Genomic DNA, 15,621 nt, shown 5'->3' on the forward strand with positions numbered 1-15,621 from the left:
AAGAAATGAGACACAAAGCCCCATTACTGAACGAACCGTCCGTATTAAACATACGTCATCTGAACACATTCAAATTATGCAGCATAGGTCGATCTCATTACACTGATGCACTATTAACCGTTCAACCACAGAAAAGGCTCCATATTAACAGTGAGTGCGATCCTCCTTATTACTTATCCATATTTCTAACACTGAAGAACAAACAAGTCAGGAATTCACGATCACGGGTACAAAATGATAACGCTCGAGTGACGGGACCAAACACACGAACCCGCATGAAAAAAAACAATACACGTCGGTGCCTACAACGTGCCTTGAGCATGGGAAAGGCGCTATATAAATAAAATGTATTATTATTATTCTGAAACCCCGGAAGAAAAAATGTCTCGGCTCCAAAAACGCAAAGCTCATCTAACACAGTTACAGAAACGAGCGCAGATGGACAGACACAATGAACGTAGATGCATGCAGCGCGCGTCTCAAAGTGCTGCATCGAAACAGGCAAGGGTTCAAAATGAAACACCTCGAGTCTCAGAGATACAAAAACGGCAGCAAAAGGACAAAATAAATAAATGCAGATGTCTACAACGCGCATCTGAAATGCCGGAAAACAAGCAGGCAAGGCTCCAAAAAGAGAAAGCTCGACTAACCGACATACAAAAACGGGCAAGGCTCAATACAAACAATGAACGCCGTAAACTGCAACGGGCTTCTCACACAGCACAGGCAAATCGATTACAGCTCCAGAATAGCACATCCCAAATCCTGCACATACAACGACGCTCCTCTCAAACGGCACAGACAAAAGATACACGTCAAGGACATCAACGACAGACACCTGCTAAACGATTGCGCCAGTTAGCTGACAACGCGTTCAATAATGAGTCCACTATTCATGAAAATTCCTTGGGATTAATGAATGTCATTTGCAATCATTGTCATTCACATAACTTCCCTGAAGAAACAACTGGCAATACAAGTAATGAATTTACACGTTGTTGTCAAAAGGGTCAAATTAGACTGCCTCCTTTACATTCATATCCTGCATATCTACAGAAGCTTCTAACTAACGAAGTACCTGAAAGTAAAAACTTTATGAACTGCATTAGATCCTACAATAGTTCATTTGCTTTTGCATCTAATGGCATCCAGTCACTTACTCAACACCATTGATAAACTTCTACAAATGTTGATGAATAATAATATTCCCTTTGGAGGAAAGGTACTTTTATTAGGAGGAGATTTTACACAGTGCTTAGCTATTGTTCCACATGCCATGCGCTCGGCTATTCTTCAGTCCACCTTAAAATACGCAGACAATTGCCATTGCTTTCAAAAGAGTTACGGAGATATTTGGAACAGCAATCTCATTACACCAAATACCCCTTTTAACACAACGAACTATATTATGTCCAAAAAATATTAATGTTGATCACATTAATAACCAGGTCATTTCATTACTTCCTGTAGAGGCACAGCTCTTTCTAAGCTTGACAAAGTTGACTCTGATGACGACAATGACCATCTTAATTTCCCCTTAGAATATTTGAACACTATTAACCCAGCCGGGTTACCACAACACAATCTTAGCCTTAAAAACGGAACAATAATCATGCTATTAAGAAACCTTAACACTAAACAGGGTTTATGCAATGGTACACGTTTAGTCGTCAACACCATGCCACACAATGTTATTGAAGCAAAACTTCTTACAGGATCACATGCTAACAATACTGTTCTAATTCCTAGAATTGACCTTACAATTTCTGACCTGGAATTACCTTTTACACTTAAACGGCGACAGTTCCCCATTAAACCTGCCTTTGCCATGACCATCAACAAATCACAAGGACAAACCATGAACAAAGTTGGCATCTACCTCTCTGAGCCCGTTTTTGAACATGGACAACTTTATTTGCTTCCTATATGCGTCATCTACACCTTCACACTATGCTATATCTCATTCATACATCACGCTCTTTGTAATTTCACAACACCAGGGGTTGGCGAGCGAAGCGAGCAGGGGGCGGAGCCCCCTAGTAAAGGCAGAATCCCTAAAAACCTGGAAAATATGGAGAGAGAGACATATGGTGAAGACAAAAAAATCAGATCAAACCAGAAGATTCAGAGCTGAAATGCAAAAACCTAAACAGTAAACTTGATGACCAAGAAGCAAATGAATAATTCTAAACTCTTAAACGTGATAAACAAGACTAAAAATGAGACTAGAAGAAGAGCAAAACCTCAGTGAAGCTTGACATTTGCAAAGGTTAATAATTTTAAAATAATATATGATGTAGAAATGACTGTATATTACAAATAACAAACCCAAATGGCATCCTTCACCCACCTCTCCCACCTTTGTCCAAAGTCCTGTGCCATACCACATGCATCAATTGCAGCTAATTATTTTTAAAACCTGTTAATGTTGTTATTTCTGGTTCAACCATGGGGAGTCAGGAGTTTAGTCAGATGAAGGGATAAATACTTTTTTGGGTAATAATGACAGGTGAGCCCTGTAAAAAAGCCCTTATACTGTATGAAGAAAGAGGCTAACAAACTTTATATGCCAGACCATGCTTAGAAGTGAGTCAGGCTGGTGTTACATCCAGTCTGTCTGTCCAGAATGTCTTAAGGATTAGTTTAGAAACCAAAGTATTAGAAGAGAAATGACATGTGGAGCTGGTAAGAACTTCACAGTACGTCCAGGTCTATTTCTGAGAGCTCATACCGCTGTGCCACAATGTTGCGCAGACAATGAATTTCATTAAACATAAAGTGTTTTTAATAGAAGCCCTTAACCCTGTACTTTTTATTGGACTGTGACTTTATACCCTTCTCTGAGATGCCTATGGTCAGTTTTCTTCTTAATGAGTCAAGAAACTACAGCAGGCCTAGGGAATTAAAATAATTCCAACAATATCCTCAACCCAGTTAGTGGATGCAACACCACCTTTTCTTTAGCAATATCATATCAGACTCTCAAGAGTTGACACATACACAGATTCAGAGAGCACCATACCCAGGAGCTCAACTGTAGCTGTGTGCAGATACAATATCTTGCTAATGCAGCATCATTTATTTTTGGCCATGGATTTGTGTGGCCCATTTGACATCACCTGTGTCCATCAATCCTGAAGGTTCTTTACAAGCAAGGTGACTTGATTCAGAAGTTTCAAGTGCTTAATATGCCAGAACTGCCACCCACCGAATGTCCATCTTACCACAATTAATTGTTTCCTTTTACTTCTGCATGCTGAATTTATGAGTGTAGGCAAAAGCAGTGATACTGTAGGAAGAGGCACTCATGCCTGTCTGTCTTTGTTATTCATATAAGCAAAATCATTGATAATAATAAATGATTACAGACAGTAATAAATGATTACAATACAAATAAAACCCACAGTATTTGCAGTTCACTTTAAGTATTAACATTTCACTGTCTGTGACAAACATTAACTTGAACTTGTTTTACTTTAGTGTTATGTTTGGAAAATATCACAATGCCACTTTGTTTTAATATAGGCTGCACCATGTTCTGGTCCAGTTACCCCAAGGGAATGGCTGGTTACAAGGGGGGCATGCCAGAAGTCATACCATATGATGTCAGCAATACAATTGTTAAAGTTGACACAGTGCTGTAGCATTTCATTCATTTCCAGATTGGGGATGTTCTCTCTGATTTCTTTCCTAGTGCTCTATCCAGTACTCCTGTTAATGAACTTTAAGCTCTGAAATTTACTCATTTTGTCTTAAGACACATGATTGTTTGCTCTTTTCAGTAACAACCCCTACTTTGGTTTTGACTATGTTTTACATATCCCGCTCTACTGTGCTCACTTATTTTCTGCCCAGAATTCACCTTGTAGCCGTAAAGCTTCATTCTAATATGCATAACATAATGGTGCAGGTCACAACTGTTGCTCAGCAAACCAAAAGTTAAGCAGAGGTTGTGTCTATCAAACAAGCATAAGGCGACATCTGTAAGGCACTAGCTCAGTGTATAACACGCAGTACAACAGAAGATAATAAAATAAAACAAAATTGAAAAATAAACACATGCATAGAAATTCATGACAGACTCTTCAATGGCTTAGTCTACCAGTGCATGCAGCAAACAAAGCTATGAGAATAAACCCGTTAATACACTATCAGATTAATATGTAGCTACTGATACACTTCACCAGAGCAAAAGTAAAACTGTACCAATGCTGAATTGTGATATTGATAGCTTAAAACACAAAAGCAGATGTGAAGCATGTGTATAGATAACAGATGAACAGAATTCAATGTGCCTGAGAACTGAATCTGTAAAACAAATGCATTCAAAACATATACACACACACACACACACACATATTTTTTAAGAGTTTGTGTTGAAGGGACAAACCTAGTTGGATTTCAGTAGCCTGGTCACTATAGGTCCTTTGTGGCGTCAGCTCTGGCAAAGCCAGTGGGCCAGTAATCCAGAGTCCTCTGATGGTTTTTGAGACAATTGAGCAGTGATTTCAACTCAGGGAAAATATGAAGCCATCACAGAATGCCTTCCTGCAGCACTAGATTCCCTCGAACCCTTCTTTGACTAGTCAGGAGCTGCCTGTTCTGTATTTATGCATTATGCCCTCTTCTAGTATGGGCAAATTTCTATCTATCTATCTATCTATCTATCTATCTATCTATCTATCTATCTATCTATCTATCTATCTATCTATCTATCTATCTATCTATCTATCTATCTTATTATGCTTTCTTACACTACTAATTACTAATTTGTGATTTCTTTTTTCTACTCCTCTGGTATTATTTCCTGTCATGTGCAAATATGGGTGCAACGTTGTCCCTTGAAATCCCTTGCCAATCAGGCAAACCCTTCAAATATAGATTTAAATACCTATTTATATATATCTTAAAGCAAGTTCTCTTAAGCTGTGTTACTTTAAGGTCAGCCTCAACCTGGCAGGATTTCCCAAACATTAAAGCTTGCATTGATGCCGAGCTCAGCAGTCTAGGCTCCCAGCTGTTATCATCTTACTTCCTCATATTACCACTGGTACTGCCCATATTTCCTTTGTGGCTAAATGCCCAGATTATCTAACTGAAAATAGACAGTATCTCACATTTTGAAATTACCTTCTTATTTCTGAATACCTGCTTGCTTTGTGAGTTAGTACCAGGGCCCCTCAAGCAAACAGGGCCCTCTACTGCTTCTAACACACTTTGGTCTAGACTTCAAAAATGTAAGACCTCCATTCAAATTCTGACACTCGGGCAACATTTCTAAGCAAAGGGGCTATAGCCACTAGTTTCTCCTGATATCAACAACTATTAGTCTCTAATAGTAGTCTCTAAAGTATTAGTGTGGCAACCTTTATTTTATATAGGTACTTTCATGCTGTTCACTATTCAAAACAATATACCAGTACTCACAAAATATTTTTATAGGTGGACCAGCTTGCTGTGTAATAGGGAGGGATTTGAACCTGCAACCTTATGCTCACCAGCTCAGTTCCTTGAGCACTTTAATCTCTTGGACTTCATATTTTGTGTTATAATTCAGTCAAGTTGATCTTTTATCATTAGCTGCATATGTTCTTGTTTGGTAAACTGTACCAGATGTATCTCCAGGATTTCTCTCTCCCGTTGGAGAAAAGCATCCCCGTTGCACAATGCTGACACCAACATGCCTCAGGGTGGGTAACAATCATATGATAAAGCCCTGTGTCATGTTCACACCAAACATGTAACTTAGCATGGAGACCAAAAAGGTCAACTTTGATGTCCCATGCTAACACAGACAAAACATGCAGATGCCACACATTATTTGGAACCAACTGTGATCCTGCAGTGCTAACCACTGTAGCACTAAAGGACAGCTCAGAGTAAACTGAATTGTTGTTTGAATCCGGCAAGTGTTGGTAAATGAGAAAGCAGAATTATCTTTAGAAAGGAAATCTTGGGCATAATCATAAACTACAGAAGAAACACAGCAAAAACAATAATTTTGTGCCAAACACATGCGGTGTATTTCTAGCAAAACTGTTATATTTTTTTGGGGTTCATGATCAATTGACTGTATGCTACACAGAAAGTAAAGAAATATTCTCTCATTTCAAAAGAATGAAAGCATTTTTTGTTTGGAACATCTGGTATTAATTCATTGCTTCCTCAACTACTATTTATAAGAAAGTTTGCCTGATCAATTAACCATTGCTTGTCTTGCAGTTATGGTCTCAGTCTTCTAACTTCTGCAACTCCTGACTCAAGGGAGGATTTGATCAATGATCACAATAATTCCTTTGCATTTCATACAGACTGTTAATGACTTCCTTGACTAGTGCCCTTCTCGCCCACACTCTTTTTATGGTGGATGAAAGCTTTCAATTTACCATCAAACTACTGTGAATCCTCTCCCCACCTATGTGACAAAACAAATGTAAGAGTGGTGGTAGTATTAGCATTAATATTGTCACGTGAACAAAGTACAGTGAAATGCTTACTTGAATGTCTAATTAGCATTTATTGCAAAAGGGTCAAAATCTTGAAGGACTCACATGTTTTAGGTATCCCTGAACATTTTTAACTGCTATCAATGTTCATCTATATAACACTTTTTACAGTCCTGATTGCAACAGACCTATTGATTTTGAAGAAATAGTAACTTACTGCTCCATTTTTATTAGAAATGTTTAAAATGTTTTCTTTTTCAAAACGAGAACCTGTAGCTGCATTAACACAATCCAATTGATTTTAAAGAAACGGCAACTTCCGGTTTTAAAGAATGTGATCTGCATTTTTAATGAAAGTGATCCTGAAACTTTCTTTTTCAAAAAAGGATCAAATAAAAGCAATGCAAAATTAAAAAAATCAATACAATTCACCTGAAGTGCCATCTGGCTGTATGTCACTAACGCACCAATTTATCATGCTGCCCAGAACAATAATGTGATGGAGCAACTGCACTTCAGTTTGTTAAAACTACAGTAAACTGCCCGAATCTCTGACAAATTTATAGATATGTACGCAGGCGTACCTCCATCATACTTTTCCCTATACCTGTGGTAGTTCTTTCCAAATTTTTACAATATTGTGAGATAGTGAATAATGTAGAATTAATAACACATTTGTCACACCATATTACTTTTTTTGTGGCCTATTAGCTTTGTATAAATGCCTCAAAGCTAGTGTTTCCTCTTTCCTTCCCAACATCTTTTTTATGATTAAAGTCCAAGCAGAAATCAATAAATATTTCAAAAGATCTTCTCCCATTGATGCAAATGTATGCAGATTGTATGGACGAAGTGGTGGCTCTGAGTCTAGGGATCTACGCTGGCAATGGGAAGGTTGCCAGTTTGAATCCCGTAAACGCCAGAAGTGATTCCTCTCCGTTGGGTCCTTGAGCAAAGCCCTTAACCTGCAATTGCTTTATCCTGGGTATGCCTTTAATTTGCACCCAGCTCGGCAAGCAGGTCCTCCGACTTACAGGGAAAACTTGGGGGTTGGTGGCAGGATTGGCACGCCAGCCACTGTAAAAAAAAACTGTCACCTACTACACTTGGTCTCAGTCCAGGTGGATCGCTGTGTGGTGGGTGCGGCAACATGCTATAAGCACATGCTCTCAACCTCCACTCCCATTGAGTCCACATGTGAAATATCAAAGTGGTGGAATTCAGAAAGGAAGGATGAATGCTGCTTATCTTTAGGGATAATTTGAAACTGTGAAAGTGTTATTTTAGGAAATCACTAAAAACATGTGTTCACTTTCCATCCACAGCCTGTTTCAGCATCTGCTGCTCATGTGCTTGGCGAGATTTGCAGAGAAAAACAGGAAGCTGCTGTACCCCTTGTTCGGCTTTTTCTTCATTATGGAAAGATTGTACCTTTCCTCAGTGCCATCGCAAATGCAGAAGTGAATCGGACCCTGTGAGTATTCTGTTTAGTTCTTTAATGAATATCTTTGTCTAAATGACCATTGAATAAAGTTACTTTGGAAAGAGAGTGTGCCACGCTCTAATATTTTTTTTTTTATTTTATTTAGTAAGTGACTTATGCCATATGCAATTGCTTAACAGAAAACAGCCCAATTTTGAAAGGCCATAGAATTTTAATGGGATATAATTACAGCACTTTCCCTGCCAAATCTTTCCAGTTATATCATATACAAACCTTTGAAGTTAGTGATGGCTGAAGCTAGTGATTCTTAAAAGCTGAAATCAAAAGTCCAAGTAATGAATGCTTATATTTCCTGTTACACAAATGTTGTGTTAGGCTAAAATTATAGAGCAATATGTACCTAGAGATTAGCTGAAGTATCCTGAACAAAAATATTTTTGAATTGTGTAATTAACTTGTAAAGATGCTAGTTTCCCTTCAGATCTTTATAACCTACAGTATGTTGGTTGTTTCATTCAGACCTTGGCTGAAATTCTATAGTCTTATATTTTATATAGTGCCATTTTACATTTAACTTTCTCTTATGGTGTTAAGCATATGCAGAACTACAGTGCATATTTTTTTGTTATTTATCCATCCGTTTTATGACTCACTTATTCAGTTCAGGTTGTGAAGAGCCACTGCCTTAGCAATGGGCACAAGATAAGACTTGCCCTGGATGGGGTCTGTTTTAACTTCCAAGGATGTTCTCAGATGTTTATCCAGTTGCATTTTACATTCCTCCACAAACCAACTCCAATAATTCACTGAATGATCTATACATTACTAATACAGAATGCAGTGTAGCAGTAGAGGCTTTTATCGACCTCTTGAACCCTCAGGTACCACGCCAAACACCAGGTAAAAGTCCAAGACTCTTTATTTTTATAATAATACAGTGCACAAAGCACCCTCCACTCCACACTACTCATATAATCAATAAACACTCTACAAATACCAATCCTCCTCTCCCAGACACTTTGACACCCTTCCTCCCAGCTCAGCTCAGTGTTTGGGCTTTCCCAGCGTCCTTTTATACCCTCTGACCCGGAAGTGGTTCCTGTCCAATCATCCACAAGTCCTCATTACTTCCGGGTCAGAGTGAAAGCCCTTCTCTTCAACCTGGAAGCACGTCGTTTCTCCTGTTCATGTGACCAGGACGTACTTCCAGGTTATAGGGCACATAACAGTCTGTCAGCCTCCCTACAGCGACTCCCAGTGGCCCCCATGGTATCCAGCAGGGCTGTGCATACAAACTACAAGGTCCATGAGGCCCTGCTGGAATTCGGGGGACCTCCATGCTGTCGGGAGAGCTCCACCTGGCAGCCTGGGGGTGAGGGCCGGAATATTTAGCCGGCCATCCATCACAGCAGATAATTACATATTGAGGGACTGCAGTATTTATTGCTGTTGGACATTTCATCATTAGCATGTTATGTCTCAAAGGGGGTGCTAATAATCTGGATCACTCCTACAGCTCAATAAAAGACACAGTCTTGAACAGTCTGATCACCCATCAGTACTTCTCTTGCCAGGTGCTAGACTAAACAGGCACCAGAAAAACTGCAAAACTGCTTTGACTGAGTAAATTAGGAAATAGTTGGACACTCCTCATCACATTTAGATGAGTACACAAACATTGTAAGGGGTTTAAAAAATGTGTAGACAAATGTATGCCTACAAAACAATTAGCATCTTACCTAATAAGAAACCATGGATTAAAGGTGTCATCTGGAATTTATTGAAGGCGTCAATGAAGCATTTTGGGAACATTCAGGAAAGAAAATCAATTAAAGTAACTAACCATCAGTGCAGTAATAAACTGAAGGCTGAGTATAGCATTAGTAATGATTCATGCAAAATGTCAAGGTTTAGAGATGCTTATGGATTACAAAGTAAACTAAAATTCCAATCTCATCAATATTTTCTCTCCCCCTATGTACTTAATGAGTTCTATACTCATTTTGATCATAATAAACAGTGCATTATTCAATCGTCTACAGTCCCACACAATTCATCCTTTTCCATTTTTGTGAGTAATGTAATAAGCATTTTTGATGAGTTAATGTCCGCAAAGCATGCTGGAATTTCAGGACACAATTTAAAAAGTTGTGGTGACCAATAAGCTGACATCTTCAGGGACATCTTTAATATTTTGCTGAGAAAATCTATCGTCCTCAGCTGCTTAAAAAGGACAGCAGTTATTCCTGTGCCTAAGAAAACAAAAGTGAACTGTCGGAATGACTGCAGATCAGTGGCATTCACTCTAATCATGATGAAGTGCTTTAAGAGACTTGTCATGGGACATCTTTTATTAAACAGAATATTCTACATTGTATGCACCATTTACAGTTTGTAAATTGTTGCAACCAGTCCACAGTTGATGCCATTTCTCTTACACTTCATACCAACCTGACAAATCTGGATAACAGAAAACTGCTGTGGCAGAGTCCTGTTTGTAGACTACAGTTCAGCATTTAAAACATTTATACCAGCAACGCTGACTACCAATCTCTTAAACTTGGGACATAGCGTCACTCTATGAAATAGGATTTTGGACTTCAGCATTTACAGGTTGGAATCATCACACCCTCAACACAAACACTTCACAGGTAGTATGCTGATCTTCATTCTGTACTCCTTCTTTTCTTCTGAGTGGGTGGCCAAAAGATTGCCATTTCTATCACTAATTTTGCTAGTAACAATACTATCATAGGTCTAATCATCAACGATGATGACATAGCTTACAGAGGTGGAGACAGGATGATAATCTCACTCTTAAATTCAGGAAAGCTAAGAAGTTGGTCATAGACTCCAGGATGTAGAAAATAGACCACAGCACATTTCAGCTATTGTCAAGTAAGCTCACAAATACCTTTACTTCCTCAGAGTTTTCAGGAAACCACAGCTTTCTCCATTTGTTCTCAATAACTTCTGCACATACACAATAGAATCCTTCCTCATTGGCTGTTTAGCTTCTTGGTATAGCACCTGCTTGGCTCAATAATGTAAAGCACTGCAGAGGGTGGTGAAGGTGGCACAGAATATTACCAGGACCCAACTGCTATCTGAACTGAACATATACAACACATGTAACAAACATACTGTATACAACATATCTCAGCCATTCCATCTCCTTTCTGTCAGAAGGTATAAGAACCTTAGCACCCACACCAGTATATTCAGAGACAAATTCTATCCACATATCATAAGGTTACCAAAGAGCCTGTCACGATAATAAATACTATACAAATTCATCCATCCATCCATCCATTTTCCAACCCGCTGAATCCGAACACAGGGTCACGGGGGTCTGCTGGAGCCAATCCCAGCCAACACAGGGCACAAGGCAGGAACCAATCCCGGGCAGGGTGCCAACCCACCGCAGTATACAAATTCATTTATGTTTATATTGAATATAATTGTGTATACAGTATGTTATTCACTATGAATGCTTCTGTATCTATATGTGTGTTTGTGTTCTTTCATTGATATTGTATTCCTGCCATTATTCTGAGTGGACTTGCAACTTGTAAGAATTTGCATTGCACAAATGACAATAAAGTTGAAAGTGAACTTCAACTATATTTTTATAAATTGAATTAATAGCAAGAAGTGGACCTTTAAAGCCCAGTGTCTAAATTACTAGGCCATGTTCTTCTCAGGCTTTCTTTGCTCATTTTGTAAACTTCTTTCAAAGACTTTGCAATTCCCCTGCTCAGTACTGGTATCCCCATGTTGTGGCAGAACCTTTCTTGCATCTTTCATGGTTGAAATAGGCTTCATTTTCCCTTCCCTTAGATTAAACAGATTTTGAAAGACTGTATACCGCAGAGTCAGTAGCAAAGTGGTTAGAACTGTTACCTCTCAATTCCAGAATCATTAGTAGAGTTCACATGTGCCTGTTGTGGTTTTATGCATTTTCCTCTGTGGACTCTGATTTTCGTCCCGGGAAAAAGGGGTGTGCAAGACAGGAAATTATATCTTGACTTGATATACTGTGTGTTTGTTAGTGTACTCTGGAATGGACTGTCATCTCGTCTAGGGTTGGTTTTTGCCTTGTTCCTGATGCTGCTGGGATAAACTCTGGCACCTCAACATCTTATTAGTCACGTAAAGAGATTTCCATGTTTAATTACATTTTTTAGCTTTATGTTGTGTATCCCTTCATCCCACAGTTTTCAATGCCTGCTTATCCAAGTCAAGAGCCAGTGTCTATACTATACTAAAAGCTGCAAATACAAGTTTAAAAGCTACCCTGAAGGAAAAATCTAAGTTCATCACAAAACAGAAAAATACAAATGCCAACACTTACATCATTTATAATGGTTGGTTGTCCTACTTGTATTTAATCAAGGTCATATCGATGACAAGCAGTAGGATGTCAGCCTATGGATAGATAGTTTCAAGTCTAAACCTTATTTATTATGGTTCACACCCAATCACTGAATTATATTCACATTAAATATACATTTGGAATATTTAACAAACAAAGTGAAGCCCACTAGTACAGTAGTTAGTGCTGATGTCTGATAGCTTTGTATTCCTGGGTTCAAATTCCTGGCCACCTGTATAGATTTCAGTTGTGCCATTTTTTTCAGGGTGTTCCAGTTTTCCTCAAACATAATAAGGGTGTGTGTGTTTTGTTTATTAGTGTCTCTAAATTGGCATGGTATAAGTGACTATAAGAGTGTTTGTGTCAGTGTGTTTGTGTTGCAATCAGTCTTGGTTAGATCTTAACCTTGTGCCCAGTGTTGCCAAGGTAAGCATCTTATGACTTTAAACTGGACAAACAGGTTCAAAATCAATGGATAAATAATGAACAAAGCCTTTATAAGACTGTTGTCCCATTTAAACTTGGTCTCTTCTTTATAGCTGACTAGCCATCCCTTGCAGCTTCACCCGCAAAGTAGTGAAACAGGACCGTGAGGAGGGCCCTACCCGGCTCCCCACTCCTGACATCATGCTTCCCCCCCTCTTCGGCCCACTGCGTCTCTCTCAGATTAGCGCAAATATATCAGTATTGCAAGCAAACTATGATACTTGGCACAATGAGAGAGGTCGCAAAATCGACTGGAATGTTCAAGCAAATTATAGATAAAACCCTGATCTAAATCCGTTAAGTAGTTCTCTTGTGAAAAACGGACAGACATTGGATTTTATGTATATAGAGATGATGGAACGACAGGCCAGTCAGAATTGGATTAAGCAGGTTCAAAATGGTTGGACAAGCAACAAAATAAAACTGAATTAATTGGTTGTTTATTTGTTTACAAATATACTTATTCCAGTTTAAGGTTTTGGGATGCCGGAACCTATTGAAGCATGACCATCACAGAACAATTGCTTAATCTTGGATTCAACAAAATGTACATTTAGAGCAAGAAACTACAAAAATAACAAGCACATGTTTTCTTTTTTACAGATCTGTCCACTTCTCTATATGTTATTTATAGGTTAACTTCATTACACTAGTAAGAGGCGAGCAAGCTGAACTCTTGTACTATGACTGATAACTTCACAAAGTAGTGTTTGTATTTTCTTTTTTGATTTATTTTCTTCTTCAGATTCTCCAGTTTTTGAATTCTGGTGGACCAGCTATTTTATTTATTGTTTAGTACATTTATAAGCAATTCTGCAGTGTTGTGTTTGCTGTCCCCATTAGTCCTCATTAACCTACTCTTGAAGTGGCTAAGCAGAATTTTAGAAACTTTACAAAACTACATATGAAGAAAAAAGTCACATTAGCTATATTTGAAATCACTGACAGAGCATATAATCCCTAAGGTGCCATGAGGTGCATCTTTTACGAGAAAATGTACATTGAATTGAATTGAAAAAATATCTTCTATGTTAGTCATGTGTAGATAACTAGGGGTATTCATTTTATTCAAGGCAAAGGCTTTGAAGAAAATGCACTTATCTCTTCTACCAGAAAACAAAATCAGTCAGCTTGAGTGAAAATCACTCCTTACCACTTCACCATACAAGTGGTACAATGGCTAATGTTGCTGCCTTATGGTTTCATTGTCTAGGGTCTGAATCTTCCTCTTAGTGTTGTCTGTCAGGAATTCTCGTGTCTGTATTGGCCGCTCTTGTTTCCTCCCATATCACAAAAGACATGCTTGTCACCTTAATTGGTGATTCCAGATTTGTCCTTGTGAGTATGAATGTGGAGGTGTGCATGTGAGTGCCAGGCAATGGACTGGTTCGCCTAGTGCTTCCAAGATACACCCTGGCTCTTGTTACCCTGAATTGGATTAACTGGGTTTGATTTCATTCTGCCTGATTAAAGTTATGAGAAATTACAAAAAATGACTTTCTGTATTTTAACTTGCCGCTGAACTCACACTCTACAGACTTCTGTGATTCTAGCAAGAAATAAGCAAGCAATGTTTATTATATATATATATATATATATATATATATATATATATATATATACAGTATATATATATATATAACATCTGTAGAGTGTTTACAATGTGTTGTACAACACCTTAACGTCCATTATCATAGAGCTAGTATGTGAGCAGACTACTTGAATAACACTAGGGCCTATGAGGACTCCAGGATATAACTTAAAACCTATGACCTTGTCAGGCTGTACTCCTTAACCATTAAACCATACTGCCATAAAAAGTACCTGCCCAATCAGAGAAAAGTGTAATTAGAAAAAAAAAACTTTAAGCTAAAATTTTCCCAACATGGTTTTATAAAAAAATGTTAAAACCCGCTTGATTGAATTCAGGGTCATTGATGGCTGAAGTCTATCCTCGCAATGTCAGACGGAACAAGCCTTGAAACTGGGTGGAAGTCTGTCGTAAGGCCCACTCACACACAGTCATGCTTACACTATTATGTAATGAATTATTATTATTATTATTATTATGATGCCAATGTACAGTAGATTCAACAGTTAACCTAAAACACATAATTAACAACTGCCTGGGAAACTTCTGAAAACGAATGCAGAGAAAATAACAAGATTTTCTCATTTTTATCTAGTTTCACTCTTTTCTCGGACACCTTCTGCCAGTTTACTTGGTGGTTCATTAATTAGTCTCACTTGCTGATAATCAGCTTCCCTTTCAAAGTGAGATTTGCCTACAAATTGACACTCAATCGTAGTGCTATGTATTCTCAAATTGCTGGTGCCTCTCTTTTGTGACTTCTGTGGTTCAGACTGTTTATTGTGTGGCATGGTAACTGCGGAGTCCCTGCCTTTCAAAATGTATTTCTCAAAATATCCAAGTCTTGTCTAAGGTTTTGCCAAATGGAAATATTTGTTTTGTGATGTTTCTTGCCAGTTTTCCTAATTTTAGTGTACTCTGGGAGGAAGCACTGTTTTTTATGTTTTTTTTTTATTTTCACTACTTTTCTGTAAGTCCTTTGCCTAGATGCTGTTTTTAGCTGCCCGGAGTACGGTTCAGTGCATTGTGATGTCTGACAACACTGATGCAGTGGTTTAAATACCATAGTTGATTTGGATAAATATATACATCTAAAGTTATTTGTACATGTCTTTCTAGTGCTTCTTCATCTCAAACCCTTCCCTGCACTAGATGCTATCAAGGCTGGCTGTTGCTCATTATGACCCTGGATTGAAATTAACAGGTTTAGAAAATTGAAATGATATATAGAAGCTGCTTTAATGATTCCATGTGTGCCTTTCTATTCCAGACATTTGAA

The 15,621-nt window shown here is 38.2% G+C and overlaps 1 protein-coding gene across 3 annotated transcripts in view; it reads left to right on the forward strand.

The window, feature by feature from the left end:
- The window catches only part of rasa3 (RAS p21 protein activator 3), a 310,651-nt gene that overhangs the window by 236,971 nt on the left and 58,059 nt on the right, over nt 1-15,621 (forward strand). For all 3 annotated transcript variants that reach the window (XM_028800053.2, XM_028800054.2, XM_051926869.1), the window contains exon 11: nt 7,772-7,920. In XM_028800053.2, the coding sequence (XP_028655886.1) occupies nt 7,772-7,920 (149 nt within the window). The remainder of the gene's footprint in view (nt 1-7,771; nt 7,921-15,621) is intronic.

This window comes from Erpetoichthys calabaricus, chromosome 4 (genome assembly GCF_900747795.2).
Source record: "Erpetoichthys calabaricus chromosome 4, fErpCal1.3, whole genome shotgun sequence".
NCBI classification, from domain to species: domain Eukaryota; kingdom Metazoa; phylum Chordata; class Cladistia; order Polypteriformes; family Polypteridae; genus Erpetoichthys; species Erpetoichthys calabaricus.